The sequence below is a fragment of the Cyclopterus lumpus genome, chromosome 13, assembly GCF_009769545.1.
Source record: "Cyclopterus lumpus isolate fCycLum1 chromosome 13, fCycLum1.pri, whole genome shotgun sequence".
NCBI lineage: Eukaryota > Metazoa > Chordata > Actinopteri > Perciformes > Cyclopteridae > Cyclopterus > Cyclopterus lumpus.
The window spans coordinates 15,184,262-15,207,939 of record NC_046978.1 but is presented as its reverse complement, the minus strand read 5'-3'; the positions used below and the strand labels follow the sequence as shown (position 1 = coordinate 15,207,939).

At 44.6% G+C, this 23,678-nt stretch overlaps 3 protein-coding genes across 6 annotated transcripts in view; 2 read left to right on the top strand and 1 right to left on the bottom strand.

The window, feature by feature from the left end:
- The window catches only part of gramd1bb (GRAM domain containing 1Bb), a 62,250-nt gene extending 56,160 nt beyond the window's left edge, over nt 1-6,090 (top strand). For all 4 annotated transcript variants that reach the window (XM_034548203.1, XM_034548205.1, XM_034548204.1 and 1 more), the window contains 11 exons: nt 38-153; nt 753-915; nt 1,086-1,278; nt 1,442-1,585; nt 1,707-1,825; nt 1,927-2,069; nt 2,218-2,321; nt 2,548-2,848; nt 3,304-3,411; nt 3,838-3,958; nt 4,940-6,090. In XM_034548203.1, the coding sequence (XP_034404094.1) occupies nt 38-153; nt 753-915; nt 1,086-1,278; nt 1,442-1,585; nt 1,707-1,825; nt 1,927-2,069; nt 2,218-2,321; nt 2,548-2,848; nt 3,304-3,411; nt 3,838-3,958; nt 4,940-5,029 (1,602 nt within the window). In that variant the 3' untranslated portion in view covers nt 5,030-6,090. The remainder of the gene's footprint in view (nt 1-37; nt 154-752; nt 916-1,085; nt 1,279-1,441; nt 1,586-1,706; nt 1,826-1,926; nt 2,070-2,217; nt 2,322-2,547; nt 2,849-3,303; nt 3,412-3,837; nt 3,959-4,939) is intronic.
- A 5,023-nt stretch (nt 6,091-11,113) lies between these two features.
- On the top strand, nt 11,114-21,412 carry LOC117741877 (dapper homolog 3). Its single transcript, XM_034549124.1, has 4 exons — nt 11,114-11,580; nt 17,499-17,631; nt 17,983-18,093; nt 18,569-21,412. Exons 1-4 carry the CDS (start codon nt 11,350-11,352, stop codon nt 20,152-20,154), a joined length of 2,061 nt encoding a protein of 686 aa, XP_034405015.1. The 5' UTR covers nt 11,114-11,349; the 3' UTR covers nt 20,155-21,412.
- A 1-nt stretch (nt 21,413) lies between these two features.
- Nucleotides 21,414-23,559, bottom strand: LOC117741878 (C5a anaphylatoxin chemotactic receptor 1). Its single transcript, XM_034549125.1, has 2 exons — nt 23,487-23,559; nt 21,414-23,242 (listed from the first exon to the last, which is right to left on the bottom strand). The coding sequence occupies exon 2, from the start codon at nt 23,227-23,229 to the stop codon at nt 22,183-22,185; it is 1,047 nt and encodes a 348-aa protein (XP_034405016.1). The 5' UTR covers nt 23,230-23,242; nt 23,487-23,559; the 3' UTR covers nt 21,414-22,182.
- Nucleotides 23,560-23,678: the final 119 nt, after the last annotated feature.

Here is a 23,678-nt window from a genome sequence, read left to right as displayed (position 1 = left end):
AATTTTTTGGAGTCTTCTCATCTGTTGCCTCTCGCAGCCGCTGTGCCCCAAAGAACTGTGGCACTTTGTTCATCAGTGCTATGGCAACGAGCTTGGCCTGACTAGCGACGACGAGGACTATGTTCCCCCTGATGATGACTTCAACACCATGGGGTGGGTCCATTGATGCTCCATCATCAGTTACTATGGTTACGACATGATGAGCACGTTTCAGTCGATTACCTAATTGCCCAAATTACAAATGCTCGGTCACCTACAAGCTTGCACACTCTCCAACTTAACACCCTTCTCAGCTTCTCTGCTCATTCACACGGCAATTTATAGCATTTGATTTCACTTTAAAGACGCAATAGATGCAACACATCAAACACTGCATTCTTCTGAAGGCTGTGTCTGTTCGGTGATTTCAGTTTTCCCTTCATGTCTGAAGTGGATTCACAAGGTGAAATCAATACAAAGCCGTGGTTTGACTCCGTTTGGTCTCCACAGAGCACTCGCAGCGTCTCGAGTTTAAACTGTCAACTCGCCTTTGAGGAAACGATTGTGACTTTGTGAACGAGAGACAGTCGACATAGCTATTAGAAGTATTAAAGAGAAGTGGAGATCGTCTTTACTTGTTCCTCACACATGTAGACGAGTTTAAAACAATTATTTCATATGCACACAAGTATACACAGGTTTTACCAGCACCTCATTCACAGTGTGAGATGAGATGAGCGTAACTCAATGAGCTGGTCTCTGGCCCACTTCAGGTTCAGTGAAGAGATTCCCAACGAAGAGAATGAGATCAACAATGACAACTTGTCGAAGAGCAGCGCTGAGGCCAAGCCCGAGGGGAGTCCTCCTCCACTACATAAGAAGATGGTTCCAAACAGCACCATGCCCAGCCCAGGCAACCATGACGCACCCATCACAGTAAGTTACACACACACACACATACAAATACACATATATACATGAATACATGTTAAATCGACTGCAACACCTACAGTATCTGACTACTTTTTATGGGTCAGAAGAACTACATTTCCTTGGCAGGGAAACCGTATTGATGTGATTGATGCTCATGTTCTTCTTTTCTCCAGTTTGACCTCCCAGCAGAAGAGTATGCAGACTGCCTACCGGACGGCGAGCTTCTCGCGTTGCCCCTTTTGGTGGAGGAGAGGAACATTGATACCAGCGGGCCTGGTGGTCCTGTCCCCTCACCGTCTCTGGACTTCAACGACAACGAAGACATCCCGACTGAGCTCAGTGACTCGTCCGAAACGCACGACGAGGGTAACCGCACAGAACAGAATGAACCGCCCCCCGTTTGACAATGAATGCATAACCTCGTGGAAACCCTTTTACTGATTTTAACAGTATGATGATAGATGATGAGAGTCACAAGATCCGTGAAGACACCTCTGAATTGATTTGCCGTCTCTTCTTGGACACTTAGGTGAAGTGCAGGCCTTTCATGAGGATCTGAATGGCAGGCAGCACATCAATGAAATCTACAAGTTCAGTGTGGACAAGCTCTATGGGATCCTCTTCACAGAGTCGCAGTTCATGAGTGACTTCATGGAACAGAGGCGATTCTCAGGTCAGTACTTTCTGATGCTTCTGCACCGTGACCCCCTGATCTCTCTGGAGTAAAGGCAGACCCACAAATGTGGTCACTGCGGGCGGCAGCTAATTAGCTCTCTCATCGCGTTGCTGTTCAGATGTGGTGTACCACCCATGGAAGAAAGAGGAGGCTGGGAACCAGACTAGAGAGATCATGTACACCATCTCGCTGTCCAACCCCCTGGCCCCCAAAACAGCCACAGTCATAGAGACACAGGTACAGTCAGCGCCTGCGTCTCAGAAATGTCATAATTCTTGAGTTTGAGGCGGCTTTCAGGATTAACAATCAATGAAACCATGTTTCCTTTCTTTGATCAGACTCTGTACAAAGCCAGCCAGGAAAGTGAGTGTTACATCATCGATGCTGAGGTCATCACGCACGACGTGCCCTACCACGATTACTTCTACACCCTCAACCGCTACATGCTCACCAGGGTGGCCAAGAATAAGTGTCGGTTACGGTGGGTGAGGCGCTCGCAGACCTCACACCTGGCAAATGAGACGTTGACAACAACTTCACTTTTGATTTTACTCAATCTAATATTTAGATTTCCAGTTCCATATTGTAATCTATCCACGCGTATAAATGTGTTTCTGTCTGCCTCTCAGGGTATCGACGGAGCTGCGCTACAGGAAGCAGCCGTGGGGGCTGGTGAAAGGCTTCATAGAGAAAAACTTCTGGAGCGGATTAGAAGAGAACTTCCGCCATTTCGGTAAACTTGAATGTCGTCTGTTTGTCTTACAGTTGTGATATTTTGTTATATGTTCTGTAGGACTTTGAATCACACATTTAAAGTATTTTGTGCTACTATTAAAGAGAGCGAATGAAGATGATAAACTAAACAGATACTTCACAATGATGTAGTATGTACAGTTTTTTTGTCGAGCAATCTCAAAGTGAATCTATAAATGTGTAACAGCTGTCTTCTTCCCTCTCAGAGTTGGAGCTGTCCAAACTGGAGGAGTTACTGACCGAGTCCCACCAGCTGTCTCCGAAGGCCAAGGCGGTGAAGAACTCCACGGTGAGGCGGAAGAAGAGGCCACTCCCCCACATGCGCAGCCAGCATCTGGATGAGGCGCTCAGCCCCGTAACCACGCCGACGGATGAGGAAGTGATTCAGAGGATCAAACAAGTGGCAGGCTCCACCCAAACCAGACACCAGAGTCCAGAAAACCATCACCTGCCAGGAGGCCTCGCTCTCTACAGCGTCTCCAAATTGCTGCTCATCATCAGCTTTGTGTACGCAACTCATCACAACTCCCCCCCTCCCCCCCGGGATGCTTATTTATCGGGCCGCAGGGATGCAAATACGTTCCACACATGCTCATCTCACTTATGTTAAAACAGAGAATTATCTCTGAGTCACGCTCCATGATTTCATCTTTTTTTTTCTTTTTTTTCTCCAGTAAGCTTTGTGGAGTTTTTGTCTGATTTACAGTTCAACTTTTGCTTTCTTATAACTATCTCATTGTTGGTGTCTTGAGTGTAACCTCTCTCTCCTCTCCTCTCATTGCCATCCATAGGATCTGTCTAAGGTACATAATGGGATTAGCCAGCATAGCCAGATGAATATGCTGAAAAGTATTCCCAGCATAGATTGTTATTGCCATGTACAGATGAGCTACTCAAAGACAACGTGCATGAATCACAATGCATAGGAGGACTGATCCGTTTTACATCTTGCCCTCCTTCAGCCTGGTCCTGCTGGTGTTCCTCAACATGATGCTCTTCTACAAGCTGTGGATGCTGGAGTACTCCGCACAGTCCTTAACAACCTGGCAAGGTCTGCGGCTTCATGAAAGGTACACACACACACACACACACACACAAGTGTACACACAGCAAATAATCTTTATGACAACAAATTTACTAAAGAGATATGCATCTCTGGCATTTTAGAATACAAAGAAAACATTATCTGTCACTGCAGAGATGAGACTGAATAGAGTTCTGTTTGGCTGTTTGCCCAAAAGACAGTCACAACTACACACATACAGTAATAGACACACACGCAAACACACACACACGCGCGCGCGCACTAAATTACATCCATATGGCCGCTGACGTGTGTGACAGGAAAACATGGAGCTTCTAAAATTACCCCTGAATAGCTCCGGGCCCAGTGAAACAATTTACCAAATTGTTTGTTGGCAGTCCCTCCGAATGGAAGTCATGCTCGAGTGGCTGCACCCTGATGTTGCTAATGTGCGTGCATGTGTGTTTCCCAGTAAACTGCCTCAGACGCAGATGGAGTGGGCCCAGCTCCTGGAGGCGCAGCAGCGTTTCCATGACGCCGAGCTGCAGAAGTGGAGGGAGATTATCAAGTCGTCGGTCGTGCTGCTAGACCAGGTAGAGACTGTGGTTTAACTCCCAGAGCTTTTGAGTTGGGTAATGGGTGACACTGCATATGTAACTAGGAACAGAACATTCTGTATTTACTGGTCATCCAGTGAGTGACACCCAACACACTATAAACGTACAACAGGCTATTTTAGCTAGCAGTGCAGTATTTCATGATACTGTTGACAGTATCATGAAGACATTACTTCCACCACTGAGAGAGGGCGCCTGTGAGCCAGTAAACCTGAACTACTTGATATACAGTATGGCACATACAAAGCCTGTTACACATGGTAACAGCAGAGGTTGAAGAGCGAATCACACCTTGTCTGCTAAGTGCAGGAGGTTTTGGGTATATTAGTCTACTGGACCATCGCTACTACATTCAGTGGAGAAACTGGTGCAATATGGTTTTCCAGTTTCTATGCAAAACAGTGACTAACAATGCCTATTGGTTCTGAGATGGCAAAAACAGACATTTACTTATCATATTTTCTTTCCACCATCACAAAACAAGTTGTATTTGATAAATCTCACTGATACAGCATTGTCTACATTCTTCTGGTTATCCTCAAGAATCATAAAAAAAGAAAAGAAAATAGCACCATGAATGACAGTCATTTTTGCAGCCCTCTCTTGGGGAGGCCAGAGTTATGAAATGTGGGAGGTATCTCGTCAAGAGATAATAATAAATATATATATATATCAGGCGACCTCAGGGAGGAGCCTCTCCACCCTGGAGAGCATGAGCAGAGTTTGATTCTCTATCTGAGACAAATCCCAGCAATCTTTTGGTAAACATGCTGACCTCATTGAATAACCTTCCTACCTTGCATCCAAATGACCACTACTTCCAATAGTTGCCCAATGGTAGCAAAGTCTGCAGCACAATGGGAAAATGATTATGAATTTCATTATTTTAATGGAAGAGAGAGAATTGAAGTGTCACTGTCGTTGATAAACAAGCTAACTGGTATTACTCCTCTCCAGATGAAAGACTCGTTATTGAACCTCCAGCGAGGCATTGGTATAAAGGACTACAGCTCCGAGGCTGAGGAGAAGAGAAGTCGCTATCACTGACACGCCACCAACAAGGCCATGAGGGCATGCTGTGCAATATACTGTAGGACCTGTTTTGTTATGAGGGCAGCAGCAAGACGGTAAAGAGAGGACGGAGGGGGGAGGCGAGACCGACAGTGAGCTGGCCTAACAGACACCGAGAGAGCAGACCTTGTCTCCAGCGCACAGAGGTTGAAACCCCCGGGAGGAGGAAGACCACAGACAGAAAGTGCCCCTTTCACACACAGGACTGAGGTGTCCCCAACATCACTGAGGCACCCTGGGAAGGTGCTCCTTCTCTACACCTGCGGGATGAACCGTTTTCTTCTTCTCTCTTATTTCCAAGTGCATCCTACTGTAAGCCATGGCGACCAGAGAGTCGCGGAGAGAAGGGAGGAAAGCTACTGCATGCATTTAGACAACCCAGCTCTCCCCTCAGTCAGTGTTAATGTGGTCCAGTTCCAGTCTATGTGTGTCAAAAAAAAAAGAAAAAAAAAAAGAAGAACAGAAGACGAGGAGAGGTCGAGTCGAAGAAAGGGGGGGTCCTTTCGAGTCTTAATGGCTGTCTACACTCTCGAGACTGTTCCAAACCATTCATCCCTCTAGAGGTCCGCGCTGCAGCGTCCCTTTAGCGAACCTCCATGTGATCAAGGTACAGAATCGTTCCACCACCAAGAAACGACGCGTTGCAGCTGGGAGCTCAGCGTCACCGATAAGTCCCCATTGCCTTGTTTGAACCTGGCCCGTGTGGTCTCCGGCAGGGCTGGTTCCCTGTCGGACTGTTGTGTTGAAATATTTATAAGTAGAATCTAAAGACAGATGAGACCTAAGCCAGTATTTTTAACCTTACACACAATTCACTTAATCAGTTGCCCCGGCCACATTGCTGGCTACCTCCCATTGCAGTATTCCTCATCCTTCTAATGAAGTAGAATGTATCAGCCTGGACAAAGAGGCCAGACTTTGATCACAACCTATTCATTTTTGAAAAAGGGGGTGCTGCAGCCAGACCGATAGGGAGATCTGTGTCCTTACATGTTTTATTACTAAACTGTGACTATATCTCTTTAAAAAAGGTTTCAAATTAGAAAGAATTCTATGAATATATTTGAAATATATAAGAATATTTCATTATTTAATATATATATATTTCAAAATATATAAACATTACCTATATTTATTGTTAATTTATGTAAATAAAGAAATGATCAGAGCTCTAGACCAGTTAAAGAATTTCTAACAAAAAAGTGTTTTCTTCACACAAAAAAATGCATGCCAGATATGTCTGTGACATGTCCAGTGTGCAAGTATGATTCTGCATTTGCGCGATTATATTTGCGCGCGCGTGTGTCTGTGTGAAAGCGAGAGAGTGTGTGTGAGTGAGTGCATGCACAAGTGTGTGCTATCAAGTGTGACATTTTTACCATTCCACACTTGTATGTTTCTTATGTTTTTCTTTTCTGGCTCCTGCAGCCAGACTGCCTTTTTTTTAATGCTAATGCATTTGGATGCTGCCTTGCATTAGCCCCGCCAGGGTACCGTTTACGATTGAAGAGTTTTGTTCCAAAATGACATATCCAACATTTGAAAACAAAGTTACACTTTATTTTTACAAAAATGATGGATTGCTTAGACAACTCATGTCAGTGTTTGACACATAGTAAGTAGCTTAAATCCACGGTTTACAAAAGGAAGAAGACAGAATAAACACTAAAAATGTTTAAGATGAACGTGATAGTTTTTTTCTTGTAAATGGATATATAACATTTTGGAGATGAACCCTTCATTTGCCCTCTATAAGCAACTCTTTGTTCCCGTCACCACATTAGTGGCTTGACGACTCCTTTCCTGAAAGTAATAGTTTTCAAGTTTTCAAATTCACTTTCTTGCCAAAGGTTTGGTGAAGGTTGATACCGCTCTCATGTCCGGAAGCTCAATGTGGAGCTACAGCCAGAAGCCGGTTAGCTGAGCTGAGCAAGCGGTTCCTCCTGTTCCCATTGTTTATGCTAAGCTAACCATCTCTTGGCTCTACTGTTTAACGACCAATTAGCTTAGCTGACCGCTGAGTTAGGGTACAGACTAGCCAGGCTAGCTATTTGGCCTTTTTTTCCATTGTTTATGCTAATCTAACCATCTCCTGGCTCTACTGTTTAACCATCAGTTAGCTTAGCTGACCGCTGAGTTAGGGTACAGACAAGCCAGGCTAGCTATTTGGCCTTTTTTCCATTGTTTATGCTAATCTAACCATCTCCTGGCTCTACTGTTTAACCATCAGTTAGCTTAACTGACCGCTGAGTTAGGGTACAGACTAGCCAGGCTAGCTATTTGACCTTTTTCCATTGTTTATGCTAATCTAACCATCTCCTGGCTCTACTGTTTAACCGCCAGTTAGCTTAGCTGACCGCTGAGTTAGGGTACAGACTAGCCAGGCTAGCTATTTGGCCTTTTTTCCATTGTTTATGCTAAGTTAACCATCTCCTGGATCTACTGTTTAACCACCAGTTAGCTTAGCTAACCGCCGAGTTAGGGTACAGACTAGCCAGGCTAGCTATTTAGCCTTTTTTCCATTGTTTATGCTAAGCTAACCATCTCCTGGCTCTAGCTTTATAAGTAGTGTGCATATGTTCGAGCGGTATCAATCTTCTTATATAACTCGGCTTATAAATAAGCGTTTTTTTTCCCAAACTATCGGACTATTCCTATAAAGGCACCTACTTCAACCCACATTATACTCCCCCTTCTTCTATTTCAAGTGTCTGTCTTGGAAGCATGAAAATGAACTTTACGCAACTCAATTGAACCAAAAAGAAAGAAGTAGAAGGAATGATTGTGTTGTTTCAACTGGGTTTGGTGCGGCAAAGAGCATCTCCTAAGAGTTTGTCAACAGAGTCCACTGAGAGACTTTAGTGGTGGAACACTTCCAAATAAGAAAAATGTTCTTGTGTTAAAAAAAGAAAACTTTTTTAAAAAAGAGAAAAAGTGAAGCACTTTAAGGCCTTTTCAGGTAAAGAATTAATGAAATAAATGGCAGCCATTTAGTTTGGAGGTGATTACAGGGCTGAGGAAACTTTCTGTGGTGTTTTTTTTTGTGTTGTTGATTGGACAATCACACTGCGAAACTTACAAACTCATTAGAAAGTCTGGCTTGATTTGAACCCCGCCGGTTTGTCATTGCTCACAAATGACTTCTGCCCAACTAGAATAGGTGTGCGTAATTCCATTCAGCACGCAAATCTCTTTCAATGTCAAACCCCAAAGCCCGAACTAAGGCTGACACACGTTGTTGTCTCTTTCAGTGCATGGCAAAATGAGTGATCTGTATTAGGGAATTGTATCTTTACTATGTGCCTGCATGGCGTGTTACTGACTGACTTAATGAGAGCAGCAGAAAAGCTCAGCACTGGACCCCTGCTGTGTGTGTGTGAATATTATATTTGAAGAAGGCACTGAGTAATGATAACGCTTGGGAACCTTAAGCCCTGAATGTGAGTGGAAATGGTTTCTGTTTTATAGAAATCACTTTCACAACCCTGATGACACTGAAAGATTATATTGAAGCTATGCTTCATGTATGTGAAGGTACAAAAATGTCATATATATTTATATATATAAATATTTATATATAAAAAAATATTTATATATAAATATTTATATATATGTATATATATATGTATTTATATATATATTTTCATATATATATATATATATGAAAGTGATTGAAATGCTTTATAGTGTTTGTTTTTCGAAGTGTATTATGAAATGGATTTGTTTTCTTTTTTTCTTTCCAGATGCTATAATTAATTTTGTTTGGGTTTTAAAAATGACAAACATTCTCATACTGTTTTGATCGAGACATGGTAAATGCTTGATGAAGTTGGTTGTGCTCCCCAATTCTGGTTGTATTGACTTATTATTATTTCACTGTCCAGGCTGAGTGAAATTGCGCATATATGTGCCGACACATTTTAATATTGAACCGCCGTAAAACTCCTCGGTCCAAATTAGATCTTCACTCGAGCCTCCAAGGAACCGTCGCAGCGGAGCGGAATTTCATTTTCTTCAATCGTCACAAATATGCAAATCCAATGTTTTGTTCACGTTCATCGTTCCCTTGAAAGCTCCGTGTTTCGTAACGGATCCAACAAATGTGACTTCAATTAATCTGAGCTACAACCTCTCGCAGGCCACACCTGTCTTCACAGCTATCTGTGTTACACGAATGATTGTATGATTGCTATCGCTGCACAGCTGTGGCACCAAGGTGACCCGAGGGTTCTGGATGCCACCGTGTTTCGTCACTGACGACTAATGAGTTGTGCTCTTCATTGACTGTATTAATTGGCATTAATTGGCCCACAGCCGGCGAGACATTGGTGCCACCCATACGACTGACGGCATTGGTTAACACTCCACCATAGGAATCACACACCAACCTGCTGAAAATGACCACTGATCAAACTCATAGCAAATGACTTGAAAAAAATATGTACTGGTGTAGTTCTGTTCAAAAAGAATTCTACTGTATGTTTTTTTTAATTTTATTTTTATTTTTTAGAAAATGTTCTGATCTCTAGAGAGACTTTTAGTGACATTTCTACATGAGATGAATATACTGTAAGTATATGTTGTGTATATCTGCAGTGTGCACACACACACACACTGACAAAAGAATCCAACCTGCGCTGCGCGTAGGTTTTGACTTGCTGATGACTTTGCCTCATAGAGACTGAAGATAAAAGTGGCTTTCTGGTTCATGTGAAGTAGAGATTGGGAGTGTGAATAAAAAATATATATAATATACAAATGGTGTTGCAATTTTTGGAGACTTTTTTTATTTGTTGGGGTTTTTTTTCATTTCCTAATAAATTTTTCCGAGTATCATGCTTCACGTCGTTATCCTTAACGACCCCAGTGTGTTTGACCTCAGGAGGCATGCCAGTGTAGTACAGAGGAAGATTGCATGAGGCACAGAGATGAAATATTTATGTCTTAGTGCACTTTAAAATACATAAAATAAAATCAACAGACTTTAAAATATTGATGTAAGCTATTGAAAGTTATTTTGGGTGCAGCTCCTATGCCGTAACCTACTGTACCTACACAGCAGATGTGTTGTGTTTCTAAGCCCCCCCTGCTGTCTCACTTTAATTACTGTTGCATAAATACCCTTTTAATTATCACCGTCTCTGTTGTACAGACTCTGAGGCCAGTCGTTGATATAAAGAGCATGAGACCGGGACAACTGGGATGCATGTGTACAAAATTAAGACATTTACTAAAACTGTGTTGTTGTGTTTCTTTCCATTATAGATACAACAACAAAATGCTACATTTTTGCAATGATGTTGATGCAGAAAATTTAGCCTCTGGCTTTGGTCTTTGTTTCGGGGAGAACATCTTAGATGCTAATTCTTCGAGGGGCACAGTAACATATGAAATAGGATATGTCACTGACTTAAAAATCCCAAACAATATGTTTTTTTACCAGATTTCTTTGTCTTTTTTTATTTATGTTCATATGAAAGTGTTCCAACATTTCTCAGCATCCTGAAGGCAGCGATACCGAGACGGATTGATAACTTGATTCTTGATTGGAGAATGAGGTAACAACATACCATTTTCTAAAATCCAAACGCAAAGGAGCACAGTGACGTCCCACAGGCCCATTAACCCATAACTGTTTCATAATGTCTTGCATTTTGCAGCATCTGTATGTTTATACATAAAGGTTATTGCTTTCCATTGTTACGGCTTCTTTCACCACTTTATCAGTCCGATTATTGTTGCACTCTTTCATTTATTGCTACGTGGTGGCTTTAAGTCGTTTTCCGGATACTAAGATCCCAGTCTACGCTCCACTCCCATAAATAGCCATCCCCTGAAGCAGCCCATTAGTCCCAGACCAAGACGGGGAGAGGGGTGAGGGGTGAGGGGAGAGGAGAGATGGGTGAGGTCGACGCGTCGCGGTAATGAATCAAGGGGGATGGGACAACGTCACGCGCAGCAATCCCACAGCCTCTCGCGTCCAATGAAGGCTGGAGATTGGATTTGCGAAGAGGGGGGCGGGGCCTCCCACTTCTCTCTTCGTGGCTGGTCGCAGAGGGCGGGGCTCCGTGCCGCGTTTGACAGCTGCGAAAGACAAAAATGTATAGCTCCCATAGAGCTGCCATACTATCACAAGGTAGTGGGATGCAGCATGGCCCTTTATAGCCAGCGAATGTCCTCGTAAATCTGGGCCAATTAGAGAGCACTGAAGAAGGGCTGGTGGGTGGGTGGGGGGCGGGCGGGCGGTGTGGAATTTCCTTTTTTATTGTGCATAAAAGTCTGGGATTTTGGGGGCCATGCATCGCGCTTTCTCGTTCCCGGTGACTGTGGAGCGCAGTCGGACCAAGGAGCGCCTGGAGGCGAGTCTGGCCGGGCTGTGCGAGCTGGAGCTCCGCAAGCAGCGGCAGGAGTGCCTGGTGCTGGGGGCGCTGGCTCTGGGAGACCCTCTGCTCGAGGACCGCTCCAGAGGAGAGCTGGCGTGTTTCAGCAGCTGGGGCCAGGAAAACTTGACACTGAGGCGCCAGCTGGTAAGAAGTTTGAGGGTCTTTTTTCTTTTTCTTTCTTCTTCTGCATGTTTGGAGCTCCAGCTCGTACATCACCCCACCCCTTGTGTTGAAAGAAAAAAAAAAAGAAAAAAAAGTCCCACATAGTTTTGAATAATCCGACATATTTTTACATCGTATAATAACTGCAATCTGCTTGACCGTCACATGGACTCTTGGTCTGGGCAGCGCCTTTTGTGTCGAGGTGACCTCTATCTGCGGGGAGAAAAGTTACCCAACTTGATTAATAGGCCCTCTGTTTGAAAGGATGTAATGCGTTGCTGTGCTTCGGGCTGAGATTTATGCCTCTGGCTAACGAAATCAGGGGGTGGAGCACCCGCCGTGTGTAGCCCAGACCGACTATTTAATGGCCCATTGTTCCCCCATCATGGACTTTTGAAGCTTTTACTACTTTAACAAGCTCTTATTTGAGTTATCTGCGCATCATCAAGGAATTCATTGTACATCCCGCTTGTGTGTTGCTGTTATTTTTACGTCATAAGAATCTTCCAAATAATTGATGAGGTGGCTTTTTTCTCATGTCGAGCTCGAGCGAAGTTGCGACATACATGCCCCCCCCCCTGCCCCCCCATGCAGGATTAACGGCAGAATAATAAAAAAGAAAAGTGGGTTAACCAAGACAAATGCAACTTTGAGTGACAACACAACCATCTCCCACATAAAGTTTCACGCACCACTGAGCCCGGCACTATAAATACATGTTTGTTTTCTTCTTTCTTCCTTTCTTTTTTTTGGTATGGTCTGTGTTTAATTTCATTTCTCGTTATGCTGCTTAATTACATTTGTTTGGGGGGGTCTGAGTGTTTGGTTTGTGTTCGGCCGCTGTCTCAACATTGCTACAATAGGGAGCCATTATTAAAGAGGGTGAAAAAGAAATTAAATCAGCCGCCTCCTCTTCACACCTCCTTCTCTCCTCCCTCCTGCTCCTCCGCCGGGGGTCTAACAATAGGCGCATATGGAGCAGAATACTAATGATTGCGACCGAGGCCCCAGTGAGAGGAGAAGGCTCCGCCGTGAGTTGGGTATATGGCACGATATGATATATATATATATATATATATATATATATATATATATATATATATATATATATATATATATATATATATATATATATATGTATGTGTGTGTGATTTATTTTGGCCTTAATGATTACTCATCTGAGCTTGTGTGGACTGGTTTTCATCATTCCAATGGAAAGTTCATTTTATAAACCAATCTGAAAGATGTACAGGAGTGTATGAGGGTCAAGTCTTTGCAGTGCGCACGCGCACCACTGCAACCCCCCCCCCCCCCCCCCCCCCCCCCATTGACGGGAAGCAGCACATCTCCAAAGCCGCTGGAGGAGCGACGCGCATGGCTGCGACGTTTTCATTTTTCCATGCAACGCGTCTGCGAATCGATGTGTATTAACTGTTGTGCTTACCCACGCGTGTGAGTAATTACACGGGGCTCTCCTCGGAGAATACCTTCTTTTTTTCTTTACACTCTTATTTAAGTCTCAAGTTGAGTCTTCAGGTCACCATCTGCGTCTAAGCCAAATCCCCAATCTCATCTCCAATGTAGGTTAAAGTCTCCAAAATGCGCAGTTCACGGACACCAGACCACATCTACGTGCGCGTGCGTATATAGCTGCCTTGCACATAATCGTGTCCTCAAAATGGGGCTGACAGGCCTTTGCTCGTGGATACAGTGTGTGGTGTTGACAGCTGTGGGACGCCAGACAGCAGCTGTGAAAGCATGAAGCTCTGACCTCCCTCTCAGCTCCCTACTGTGCGTTTGAACAGAGTGGAAGAGAATGCATGAATTGTGTAAGTGTGTGTGTGTGTGTGTGTGTGTGTGTGTGACACACATACATCTGTGTGGAGGAGTGATTGATATATATTTTTTTGAAACTTCGATTGATTGGCAGTTTTATTTTGTCTCATGTGTACTTTCCCCTTGCTGGATTTGTGGGCATGCGGACTGCAGAATGTTTTGCTTTCGTGTGTGTGTGTGTGTGTGCGTGTGTGTGGCCTTGTGTGAAGAGAAGACTACAGCACATCATTAGTGAGACCATCGGGTGGGTCGTCTACTCAGCGGCGACCGATCACTCGTGTGGATCACAGGACGGTTTCCTTCCGCTTTTTGCTGGCACACGAAGACAAAAGGGGAACCCAAATGTCTGTGCGTTATTTAGCTTAATTCGTACACACGTGCAATGAGTCTCTGAAAATATACACATCCACACAGACGTGTGCAATTATTATGTATACAGACATGCCATGAGGTGGACTCTGAGCTGGTGCCACACATGAGCATCTGAAGAGACTCCATTCACAGGCAGCCCACCCGGGCCTACAAGCCTCGGCGCACGTACGATGCAAATGGATGGCATTCCCTGCGCTTATGTAAACACTGGGTCCACTTCTGTGTAAACTTCTGTCAAATTTAGAATTCATCATTCCAATTTAATCACCATATTAACATAAAGCATTTATAAGGTGTGTGTGTCTATTTGAAGACAGAAGGGGTCAGTAGTTTAGCCAAGCAGTGGAACCGGCGGCATGATGTCTAGTGTGTGTGTGTGTGTATGTGTGTGTATGTGTGTGTCTCCGGCCTCCCACAGCCTTCTCTGTAAGGAGCCAGTCACAACATTGCTTCAATTATAGAGGGTCCAGCAGTGCTGCTCCAGGCCTCATGTGTCCTGTTCCATGCACTTTTATATCCTGGGCTCCTTAGAGGTCTAAGATTTAAAACCTCTTTTCAACAGCCAGGATCCATATCATGCCTTCTTTTTTTTTTTTTTTTCTTGGATGGCAGAATTTTAACGTTTCTACACTGGCCCTCTATCGCACAGTGAAACGCTGGTTTTCTCCTTGGCCTGGAGATTCTTGTGTCAAACGGTCTCTCCCTTTTTCCTCTACACACCCCTGTAGCTGAAGATGAAACCTGGGCAATCAGTCAATAATCTTACATTATGTTGTCCTGGATTCACCTGCCGCAGCTGCTCAGTATTTCTTTACTTGAAGGAGGTCCTGATGTGCTGTACACCCAGCGTGTAACATCTTAATGGCTAGGAGAGTCCGTCTGCACCGTGTCCTCTGTCCCCCCCCACCCCCACCCCCCATCCCCCATCCCCCAACCAGCCTGGAGCAGGAGATGCAGTAAAACAGGAGTGATACAGTGTGCAGTGTCAAGGAGACAGTGGGAGACCATTAATAATGGAGTGCAATCAAAAAGCCCATGCTTGCAAAATGGTCCCGACGACGGTATGAACCGACTACTCCGTGTTGTGTTGTGTTTGGTCGGTTTGTTCATCCACAAATGTTTGTTTGTTTTCTGCACCATTATAATTTAATAGCCAGCTCCGTGGCGTCCGCAGTGCTCGTATATGTGCGCATGCATATGAGGGCACGGTCCACAAAGAGGCTGCAAGCAATCAATTATGTAAATTCTCCTCATTGATGAATTGATTTCCATTAGTCTCCCCTCCTCCCAGCTACTTCTCGACGCCACACCAGTGGCTAAAACAAAGCTCCCCACTCTTCGTTTTTCTGTCACACAAAAACCATATTGATGTAGGGACGCTAATGCTTTGTTTATAATAAGACAAAAAGCAGTCTTGTTGAGACAAAAGAAACAGCCGTGTTTGGGGTGAAGAGGTTGTGTGGGTAGCGTAGGTTAGCTTGGGTCAATTGCCCCTCAGCGGCATTTGCATTATGACCGCATTTTGTCTGCGGGACAAAGGAGCTCAAACTCCCGTTGGTTGCACTGACCAAAACATCACTCCAGACCTGGTTTCCTGTAGTTTGCTTTTCTCTTGACAAATTACAGTTTTCAGGAGATAAATCGTGCACCGAGAGACAAGCGTGTGCTTTGTTCTCGAGTTTTGAGCTATGAAGGAGGTTGGGGAGTTATGTAAATGATATTCGGTCCAGAAATGTGACAAATAGGACTTTTAATGAACAAGAGTTCCTCTGAGAGGATGCACCTATAGTCACAGTGGTTCTTTGAGCTAAATGCTAACATCCGCATGTTAAGCAGGTATCATTTTTTACCATGTGCATCATCTTCGTTCAGTGCGTTAGCATTTTCTAATTAACATTCAAGACAAGTGTTTGGTCACAAACCACAGTATTGGACAAGCGCAAATATTGATCTGATGATGTCACTAGAGGAAGGGTCGACGGTTCACTAAAGTAATTACAGTTTATCCTGACGAGAACGCGAATGCCTGTACCAAATTATATTTGCAATCTATCCAAAAGTTTTCGTCATGTCTCTAAAATCTAAAATGTTGCCCTCATGTTGGCTCTAGGGGAAAGGTCGAAGATTTACCTCGGTGATTACAGTTCAGACATGAATGCCTGTACTATCTAATATTTGTCGAGACTCTTCTTCTTCTTCACAAACAAGCTTTTTATTTTCCTTCCTCAATGCCAAATGTATTCTTAGGATTCAATACTCTCTCACCACAGTTCTTTCATTCCTTCTTCTTCTAGGCCACATTCTCACAGACCTGATGGATGTGTCCCCTTTTAATTGGTCACAAACATAAATATTAACCTCATGGTGGCACCAGAGGAAAGGTCAAGGGGTTACCACAGTCGGTAGACATTTCCCTCTGGGCAGCATGAATTATTAATTTGTTTTAATTCATTGAAATCCATCACACGGTAAATAAGATATTTCTCCGTGGACCAAAGTGGTGGGCTGAATAGGACTTTTTCTTCATTTTCATAGGCAGCAATTTATTGACACAGGCACGCAAATGCACAAAGACAGTGCTCAGGGAGCGCAGACGACTGTAGCAGCTTTCTGACAGGTGCTCCATCATAGCAGGTTTGTAGTGTAAAAAGTGTCTCCTTGTTACGAGGACATGCTCAATCTTGTGGTAATGAAGTCTCTCAATGAGCCTTGAGTGTCAACGGTATCATCTCAAACAAAATGAAGTGTGTGGTTGTGTGTGTTTTAGCCATCTTGTGGGGACATCAATCTGCTAACACAGTCACATTGTGGGGTCTCACCTTCCTTTTGGTGACAAATGGGGACAAAATGCAGATAAAGGGTCAGGTTTGGGCTAGTAGCAATTATGGTTAGAGTAAGTCTTCAGGAAATGAATGTAAGTCGTTGTAATTGTCATCATGTGTGCGTGTGTGTGTGTGTGTCGAATCCATGTGGACAAACTTGCGTACAATTGTCTGCAGATGTCAGTATGTGTGTCAGATGACATGAGACCGACACAAATTGGCTGGCTGTGTGTGTGTGTGTTGTTCTTAAGTTAAACTTGTTTCTTTTACTACGTTGGCGGTATGAGTAAGCACTTTTAGCTGTGTGTGTGTGTGTGTGTGTGTGTGTGTGTGTGTGTGTGTGTGTGTGTGTGTGTTCACGATCACATGGAAGACCTCCCCCTACCCTTTACAGATCTTGAATTATTCATGTTCTGAATCACTGCTTCTGCTGGAAGAGAGCCCAGTGTCAGATATGGATGCACAGTGGTGACCTGCGATGTCCACGGTTGTATTTTAGTAACTAGTCAAGTAGAATCTACATGTGAGTTGTGGAATTTTGTGCTTTTGCTCATTTGGGCCATTGTAATTGTACAAACACCATCGTTCTTTTTATCAGATGGAAATGTCCGTCTTTGGAAATAAAGTGACTGCTACTTTTAACCTCTGCTCGCTGAATAATTGTCTATTTTACACACACTTTATTAAAACGATTACCTTTTTATCCACCCATAATATAAACCAAAATACAGAGTTTACAGTGAAAGATGCAAAGCTGTGTTTCTGTCATTTGCGTTTCGGCAAACCAGTAAATTTAAAATCTAAATTTCTAATTAAAAATGACTTCTCAACAGAGCAATCAAATACAGACAGTGTGTGCTTGTGTTTCAGAGTGCCCTTCAGAGTTCCCCATGGGGCCTGATGCAGGCGCTGGAACAGCAGGTGGGAGAGCTGAGGATCGACACGGACGATGGCTGCCATGATGGCGCCCAAGGAGACGCAGCCGACAGTCGGCCCAGTTCTGGTACTTCCACCGTCTTAAACCTCTTTATGTTATCGCAGCTCTTACATGCATGGTATTAACAGCTTTATAAATGTGCTCTTGTTTATTTCAAGTGGATTTCCTTAGTGGCATAATCTACATAAGGAAACTTGTGTTTCTTGGTTTCGTTGCATTTTGATATCCGCTTGTAATGAGTTTGTTATTTCTGCTCTTATTGTTTGTTTATACTCCAGATGCTTGTAATTTAGTTTTGGGGCATATTTGTGAAATACGTTGAGACACTGCCTGCATATTGTTAGAGAACTGGAATGATCAGTGAACTATAATGAAGAGGATAGTCATCCCCTCTCTCTCTCTAATTTTATTTCCTAGGTTTCTATGAGTCGAGTGAGGGTCAATCGCCTAAAGGAAGATCTTGTTCCACAGAGCCCACAGAGACAGTCCCCCCCTGGGCATACACCAGCGACAGACCAAAGTCTGTGGGTAAGAAAAAGTAGCCGAGGTACACAGCTACACATAAAATATTCTTGTTCTATGTGTAAGTGAAGCAACACACATTTGTGTGTGTCATTTTACTCTTTGCACTATTAACCATTAGAATCAGAGCATGTATTCAGCTCTTCTCTGGTATCTATTGTCTGGCAAATAATCCATAGACATAAAACATAGATGCAGCATCTAATTTATTTTCATAGTCAGGAAGTGATGTGATCAGGTGGAAAGAACATGCTGAGAGAGGCATACTAGCGCACTGTTTTATAAGATTTAATAGTCTATTAAATGAAAACATATGTTTAAAATTATCCCCAAGGCATATATTAGATGTGAAACAAAGCATTTAGTCCATCTTGTAGAATAGAGACTGACTTTGCATTCTGAAGGGAAGATTGTCTTGTTTGTGGTATATTAATTATGCCCCTGCACCCTGACCTACAACTATATTATGTTCTGTTATTAGGAGACCCCCTAATAATGACTGCAGAAATGGATGTGCCAGTCCTACGCACCACCCTACCACGCTCTTTCTCTGCCCCTTACCCACCTCTGGAGGGCATCGCCGAGGAAGGCGCAGCGGTGGACTACTGGCAGTGGGACACCAGCGGGGCCAGCGGAGCCAGCGGAGCCAGCCAAGCCTGGCAGCAACCGCCTGCAGAGGATCATGTCACAGAGGAGGACTACCAGCAGGCTTTGAAGGTAGAGGGTTACATCCTAAGTGTCATCCAGCGTAATACCCTCGCACCACGGCCGTGTCAGCCTCGCACCACCCTGAGCCCCGACCCCCCGTACTGCGGTGCCTCAGGACACAGCTCCCTACACAGGAGAACTCCTTCTCTTACCCCAGAGCAACACTTTCCTGACCCCCACTTCCAGCCCCACGTTGACCTTTCAGCAAACCCTAAGGGCCAGGGCTGGGGTTGTGACCTGCAGGAGGGGGAGGCCTGTCGAGGAGAGGCCCCATCTTTGGAGGAGGACTGTTATCTTGCTCTGCCCTACCCCCAGTCCAGGCCACACTCCCTGGCCGAGAGGCTACAGTCACCTCTGCCCTCCCTGGACCCCAACTGTGGTGTCGGGGCTCTTGACCTTTATTGTGAACCCCCATCCCCCCAGCATTACTTTCATCCACAACTGCCTATTCTTCCCAAACACAATTTAGTAAGTGCTCAGTATATCCCTGGGCACGCCTGCCATGCCCCTTTGCGCTCTCCCAGACACTACAACCCAGAGCAAACCCAGCCTAAGACCAATCGTGTGGTCACCTCTCCTGACCACCCAAAGGCCAGAACCTCTAAGAAGAGCCACAACGAGCGACAGAGAGCCAAGAAATCAAGCAGTAAAGCCAGTCGCTCCCAGTCTGAAAACAGCCTCCTGGGCCAGCGAGTGTTGCCAGAGCGAAGGTACAGCACCACCGAGAGGCACCAAGGCAGAGGGGATCTTGCTCAGAACCAAGGCCAAGTCGCTGGACAAAAGGCGGGCAACGTCGGCGACAACGGGAGCCGACGTTGGTGCTCCAACCTGGAGCTCAGCCAGGACGAAGGGGAGACGGCAGCAGGGCAGTCACATCGACGAGCACCGCGAAAGGTTCGCCCCGGTCCGTCTTGTCCCCATTCCCAACACCAGAGCTACCACCATCAGCAGCAGCAGCAGCAGCAGCAGCAGCAGCAGCACGCCCAGCGCTGGCACCCCGACTTCCAGGAGAGAGCACCTCTCTGTCATGGAGAGGAAGGCTATGCTGGCGCCGGCGCCGGCGCTGGCGCTGGCGCTGGCACCGCCCCCGCCGAGTCCGAGTCCAGCATGAGCGAGGTGGATTCCCCGGCCTCCAGCTCGCTGTCCAGTGACTCGGATGAGAGCGGGGGGCTTGTGTGGCCCCAGCAGCTGCCACCGCGCCTCGCTTCTACCTCCTCCTCCTCCTCCCCTTCACCACAGGCAGCTGCCAACGCCCCCTCTCAACCAAAAGCCTTTGTCAAAATCAAAGCCTCCCATGCGCTCAAAAAGAAGATCCTCCGATTCCGCTCAGGCTCCCTCAAAGTCATGACTACCGTATGAGGAAATGCTGTTTCAAACCCATAAACGTTCCTACTGTGTTATAAAGCCATTGCCAGAGCCACACTGTGGCTGCGACTGTTGGTCACCAATCATTTGTTAACTAACCAATCCAGTTTTGACACGCTACCTACCTCTAATTTCAGTGTGTTCGTAGTGAGAGATATTGACATTATTGGGCATGATTAAAGATCAACTGGTGGAATTTATCTTGTAGTTGACAGCCATCAGCCTAATGGGCTTTATCCTGCTCTAATTGGCGTGATGTATAGTTACAGTGTGTTGACATGGACCACACTGACGTGACTGAAATATGCGGCCAGTTTGTCAGTCTTGACGCCTGTCGGCCTTATAGTTTATTAATCAGAGTAATTCATTCCTACAGTGTAGACTTGGCCAAATGCAAGTTTACACGAAAATAGGAACATTGTCAAAAGCTTCAAGTCTTGCTAAACACCAAAACTCTAGAAATGAGGTAGAAATATCTTTTAAGAAATATGGGTAAATTCAAACTATTAGACCGGTCCACAATTTCACACTAATATTCTTGGAAGTTTCCTGGAAATAATTGTGAAATTATTAACATTATTAATAGAATATTCATAAATTATTGGTGTGCAAGGTTAAAATGTGCAAGGTTATCTGACTTTCTCTGCACTGAATACAAGCCTGGAAGTTACCAGTTAATTGGAATTGACTGGAGTGTACCATTTGATCACTTGTCTCTATTTCCCCACAAATCAGTACTAGATAGTTGTTTCCGGGAATTATTAAGTTATCATTCTGAAACTACAGACCCATGAAATTAAGCACAAAAACATGACTTCCGTGTGTGGTAAAACTTGAAGCTTTAGAGTCAGGATTTGTCTTGCAGTGATCGTGTGTCCTATAGAGAAAAAAAAGGCAGGAGTGAACAAATGTGTCATAGTACAAATCTATGTTTACTTTTGGTTCTCCCACAGTTTTAAAAATGGATGGTCTGATAAGCAGGTACTCAGCTCTGCCTCTTTGTAAACTGTGCTACAGGAACCAATGAGCATCAACAGGTCTGTGAGTAAGAAATGGGTTTAGTAGAGGCCATAGTAAGGGGCCGGTGTATATGCATGCATGCACATACAGTACGTATAAGTGCACATATTAATTAAAACATAGGGACACAGAATTGGACACTCTTGTAAATATGTGTGTTTCTGTATATACCATCACGTGGCCTTGTTTGGAATGAATGTAGTTTGTAAATAAAGGCTTTTTTCTCTCTTAGCTTTGGTAGTTATTGTTTAGTTTATTCTTCGATTGCCCTGGCACAACAAGACCCATTTAAAACATCATAAATTAACATGCATATGCAGTATAGGAAAGTGGTAAAAAAAAAAAAAGTACATTTCATTGTCCTTTTTGTCTTGAGGGTCTCACACACTCTGTTTCTCCACTCAGGACCTCCATGCACCTCCATGCACCTCCATGCACCTCCATGCACCTCCATGCACCTCCATGCACCTTGGTCATTGAGCATCAGAGATTTGGAGTGTAGCTCCCTCTTGTGGTCTATGCATGGTAGGCTGCTGTTATGCAAGAGGACATGACTCTTAAAATGAAGTATTACAAGAAAAGTTTAATAAGGATTTAGAACAACAACCTTTAATTATAACAAACAAAAAGCAATAAAAAGATCAGATCATTTATAACAGAAATGCCTTCAAACACCGCCTGAGATCATTCTTCTGTAGGAGCATAAATGAGAAGTTGTTATTGTTGTGTAAGACATGAGTGTTCACAGGAAATAGAGGCAAATAGTTGCCGATTTGCAATCTTGAGGCAGTCGGGATAACATCTTTGCATTTCATTCAACTGCATCAGCAAAACTCCTTCTCATAATAGCTTGTAAAACCACAGGATTGGGCTGCTCAAGAGTTCAAATGTTGAAGTTTGTCCTTTAGATGGAGTTTGTTTTAAATTACTTTAATTTACTTTATGACAGTTTATGAAACCCAGAGGAAGAACACGTTCGGTACTGCAGTTCTCAACACAGCATCAGATGGTTGTCTCCTTCCCATAGCTCGAGCTCTTGGTCTCGGTATTAGCGATGCTCACCTTGGTCGTTGGGTCCTCGCTGATGAAGTGCAGCATGCTGCGCAGGGAGCGGTTCATGCTTTTCTTGAAGCCCCGGCCCAGACACACATAGAGCAGCGGGTTGAGGCAACTGTTGAAGTAGGCCAGGCACAGTGTTAAAACATGTGCCAGGTAAACTGTGGGCCTGTGGGGGGAACTCCGAGGGATCGTCAATGTGAGGAAGTCCACAGTGTGCAGTGGGAGCCAACACAGGAAGAAGCTCAGCACCACAGCGATGATGACCTTTAGCGTGCGCTTGGAGCGGGTCCGACCTTTTGGCATCCCGCCCTCCGCTCTCATGTACACCACCGAGTGACAGACCACGATCACCACGAAAGGGATGAAGAATCCCACCAGGAAGCGGTAGGATGTGACGAGCCAGGCACTGAGGGGAGTGTACACCGTCACACACTCTCGCTTGTCGTCACCGGCTTTGATCTCCTTGATGTAAACAAACTGGGGGATGCTGCCCACCAGGGCCAAGCACCAGACGGCAACACACACCCAGACAGCCCGCTTATGGCGCCTGTTGTTCTGACACCAGACGGGTCGGCTGACCAGCATCCAGCGGTCCACGCTGATCAAAACCAGCTGCAGGACGCTGCAGTACATCAGCAGGTGAAACAGGCTTTTGATTAATGTGCAGGCCAGGGGCCCAAAGTGCCAGTGGTCGTCATGGGCCAGAGGGACCATGAGCAGCGGGAGGGAGAGGCAGCACAGAAGATCGACCAGCGCGAGGTTGAGGAACCAGAGAGAGGTGACAGAGTGGGGCATGCAGAACCCCGTCACCCACACCACCACAGCATTACCGGGCACACCCAGCAGGAAGCCGATGCCGTAGAAGACCAGAGCCGCGATCTGGATCGGTTGAATCTCAGGTGGAAAATCGCCGGTGAACTCTGTGTCATTATAGTCGGGTAAATTGGTGAAATTGCCATAGTTGTTATCATAGTCTTCAAAGGAAGCCATGGCTAGTTTTAAGCTGTAAATGGAAAAATTGTCAAATATTACAATAACGTTTTTATCACGCTGACATTATCATTATAAATAGATGGACATGATTTAATTTGGTGTGGGACAAATGTTGAATGTAAAAATAATATTAACTATAGATACGTCCATACATTAGTCCAACACAATCATAACATATGATCAATTTGAGCTGATTAGTTGAATTATCTTATAAATATGTCAAATCTAGTTACAATAAAAACAATTAAACTTACAGTTTGAGTGGCCTGTTGCAGCTTCACTGCTGCAAGGAAGTTATGAAGCCGTTCTGCTTTCAAGTGGGTTTTTATAGCTCACACACACACACGCACACACACAGACTTGCACAATGCCCCTCCTAAAAATATTTACATATTTTTTCATATCAGTTTAAACCCCCAATAAATTGTTTTATTTGTGTTTATTCA

Coding starts and splice junctions, on each gene's coding strand:
- LOC117741877 (XM_034549124.1), top strand. CDS start 11,350: ATGCATCGCGCTTTCTCGTTCCCGGTGACTGTGGAGCGCAGTCGGACC. Junction 11,581..17,498: donor TGACACTGAGGCGCCAGCTG/GTAAGAAGTTTG, acceptor CTTGTGTTTCAG/AGTGCCCTTCAGAGTTCCCC. Junction 18,094..18,568: donor CGACAGACCAAAGTCTGTGG/GTAAGAAAAAGT, acceptor TTCTGTTATTAG/GAGACCCCCTAATAATGACT.
- LOC117741878 (XM_034549125.1), bottom strand. CDS start 23,229: ATGGCTTCCTTTGAAGACTATGATAACAACTATGGCAATTTCACCAAT.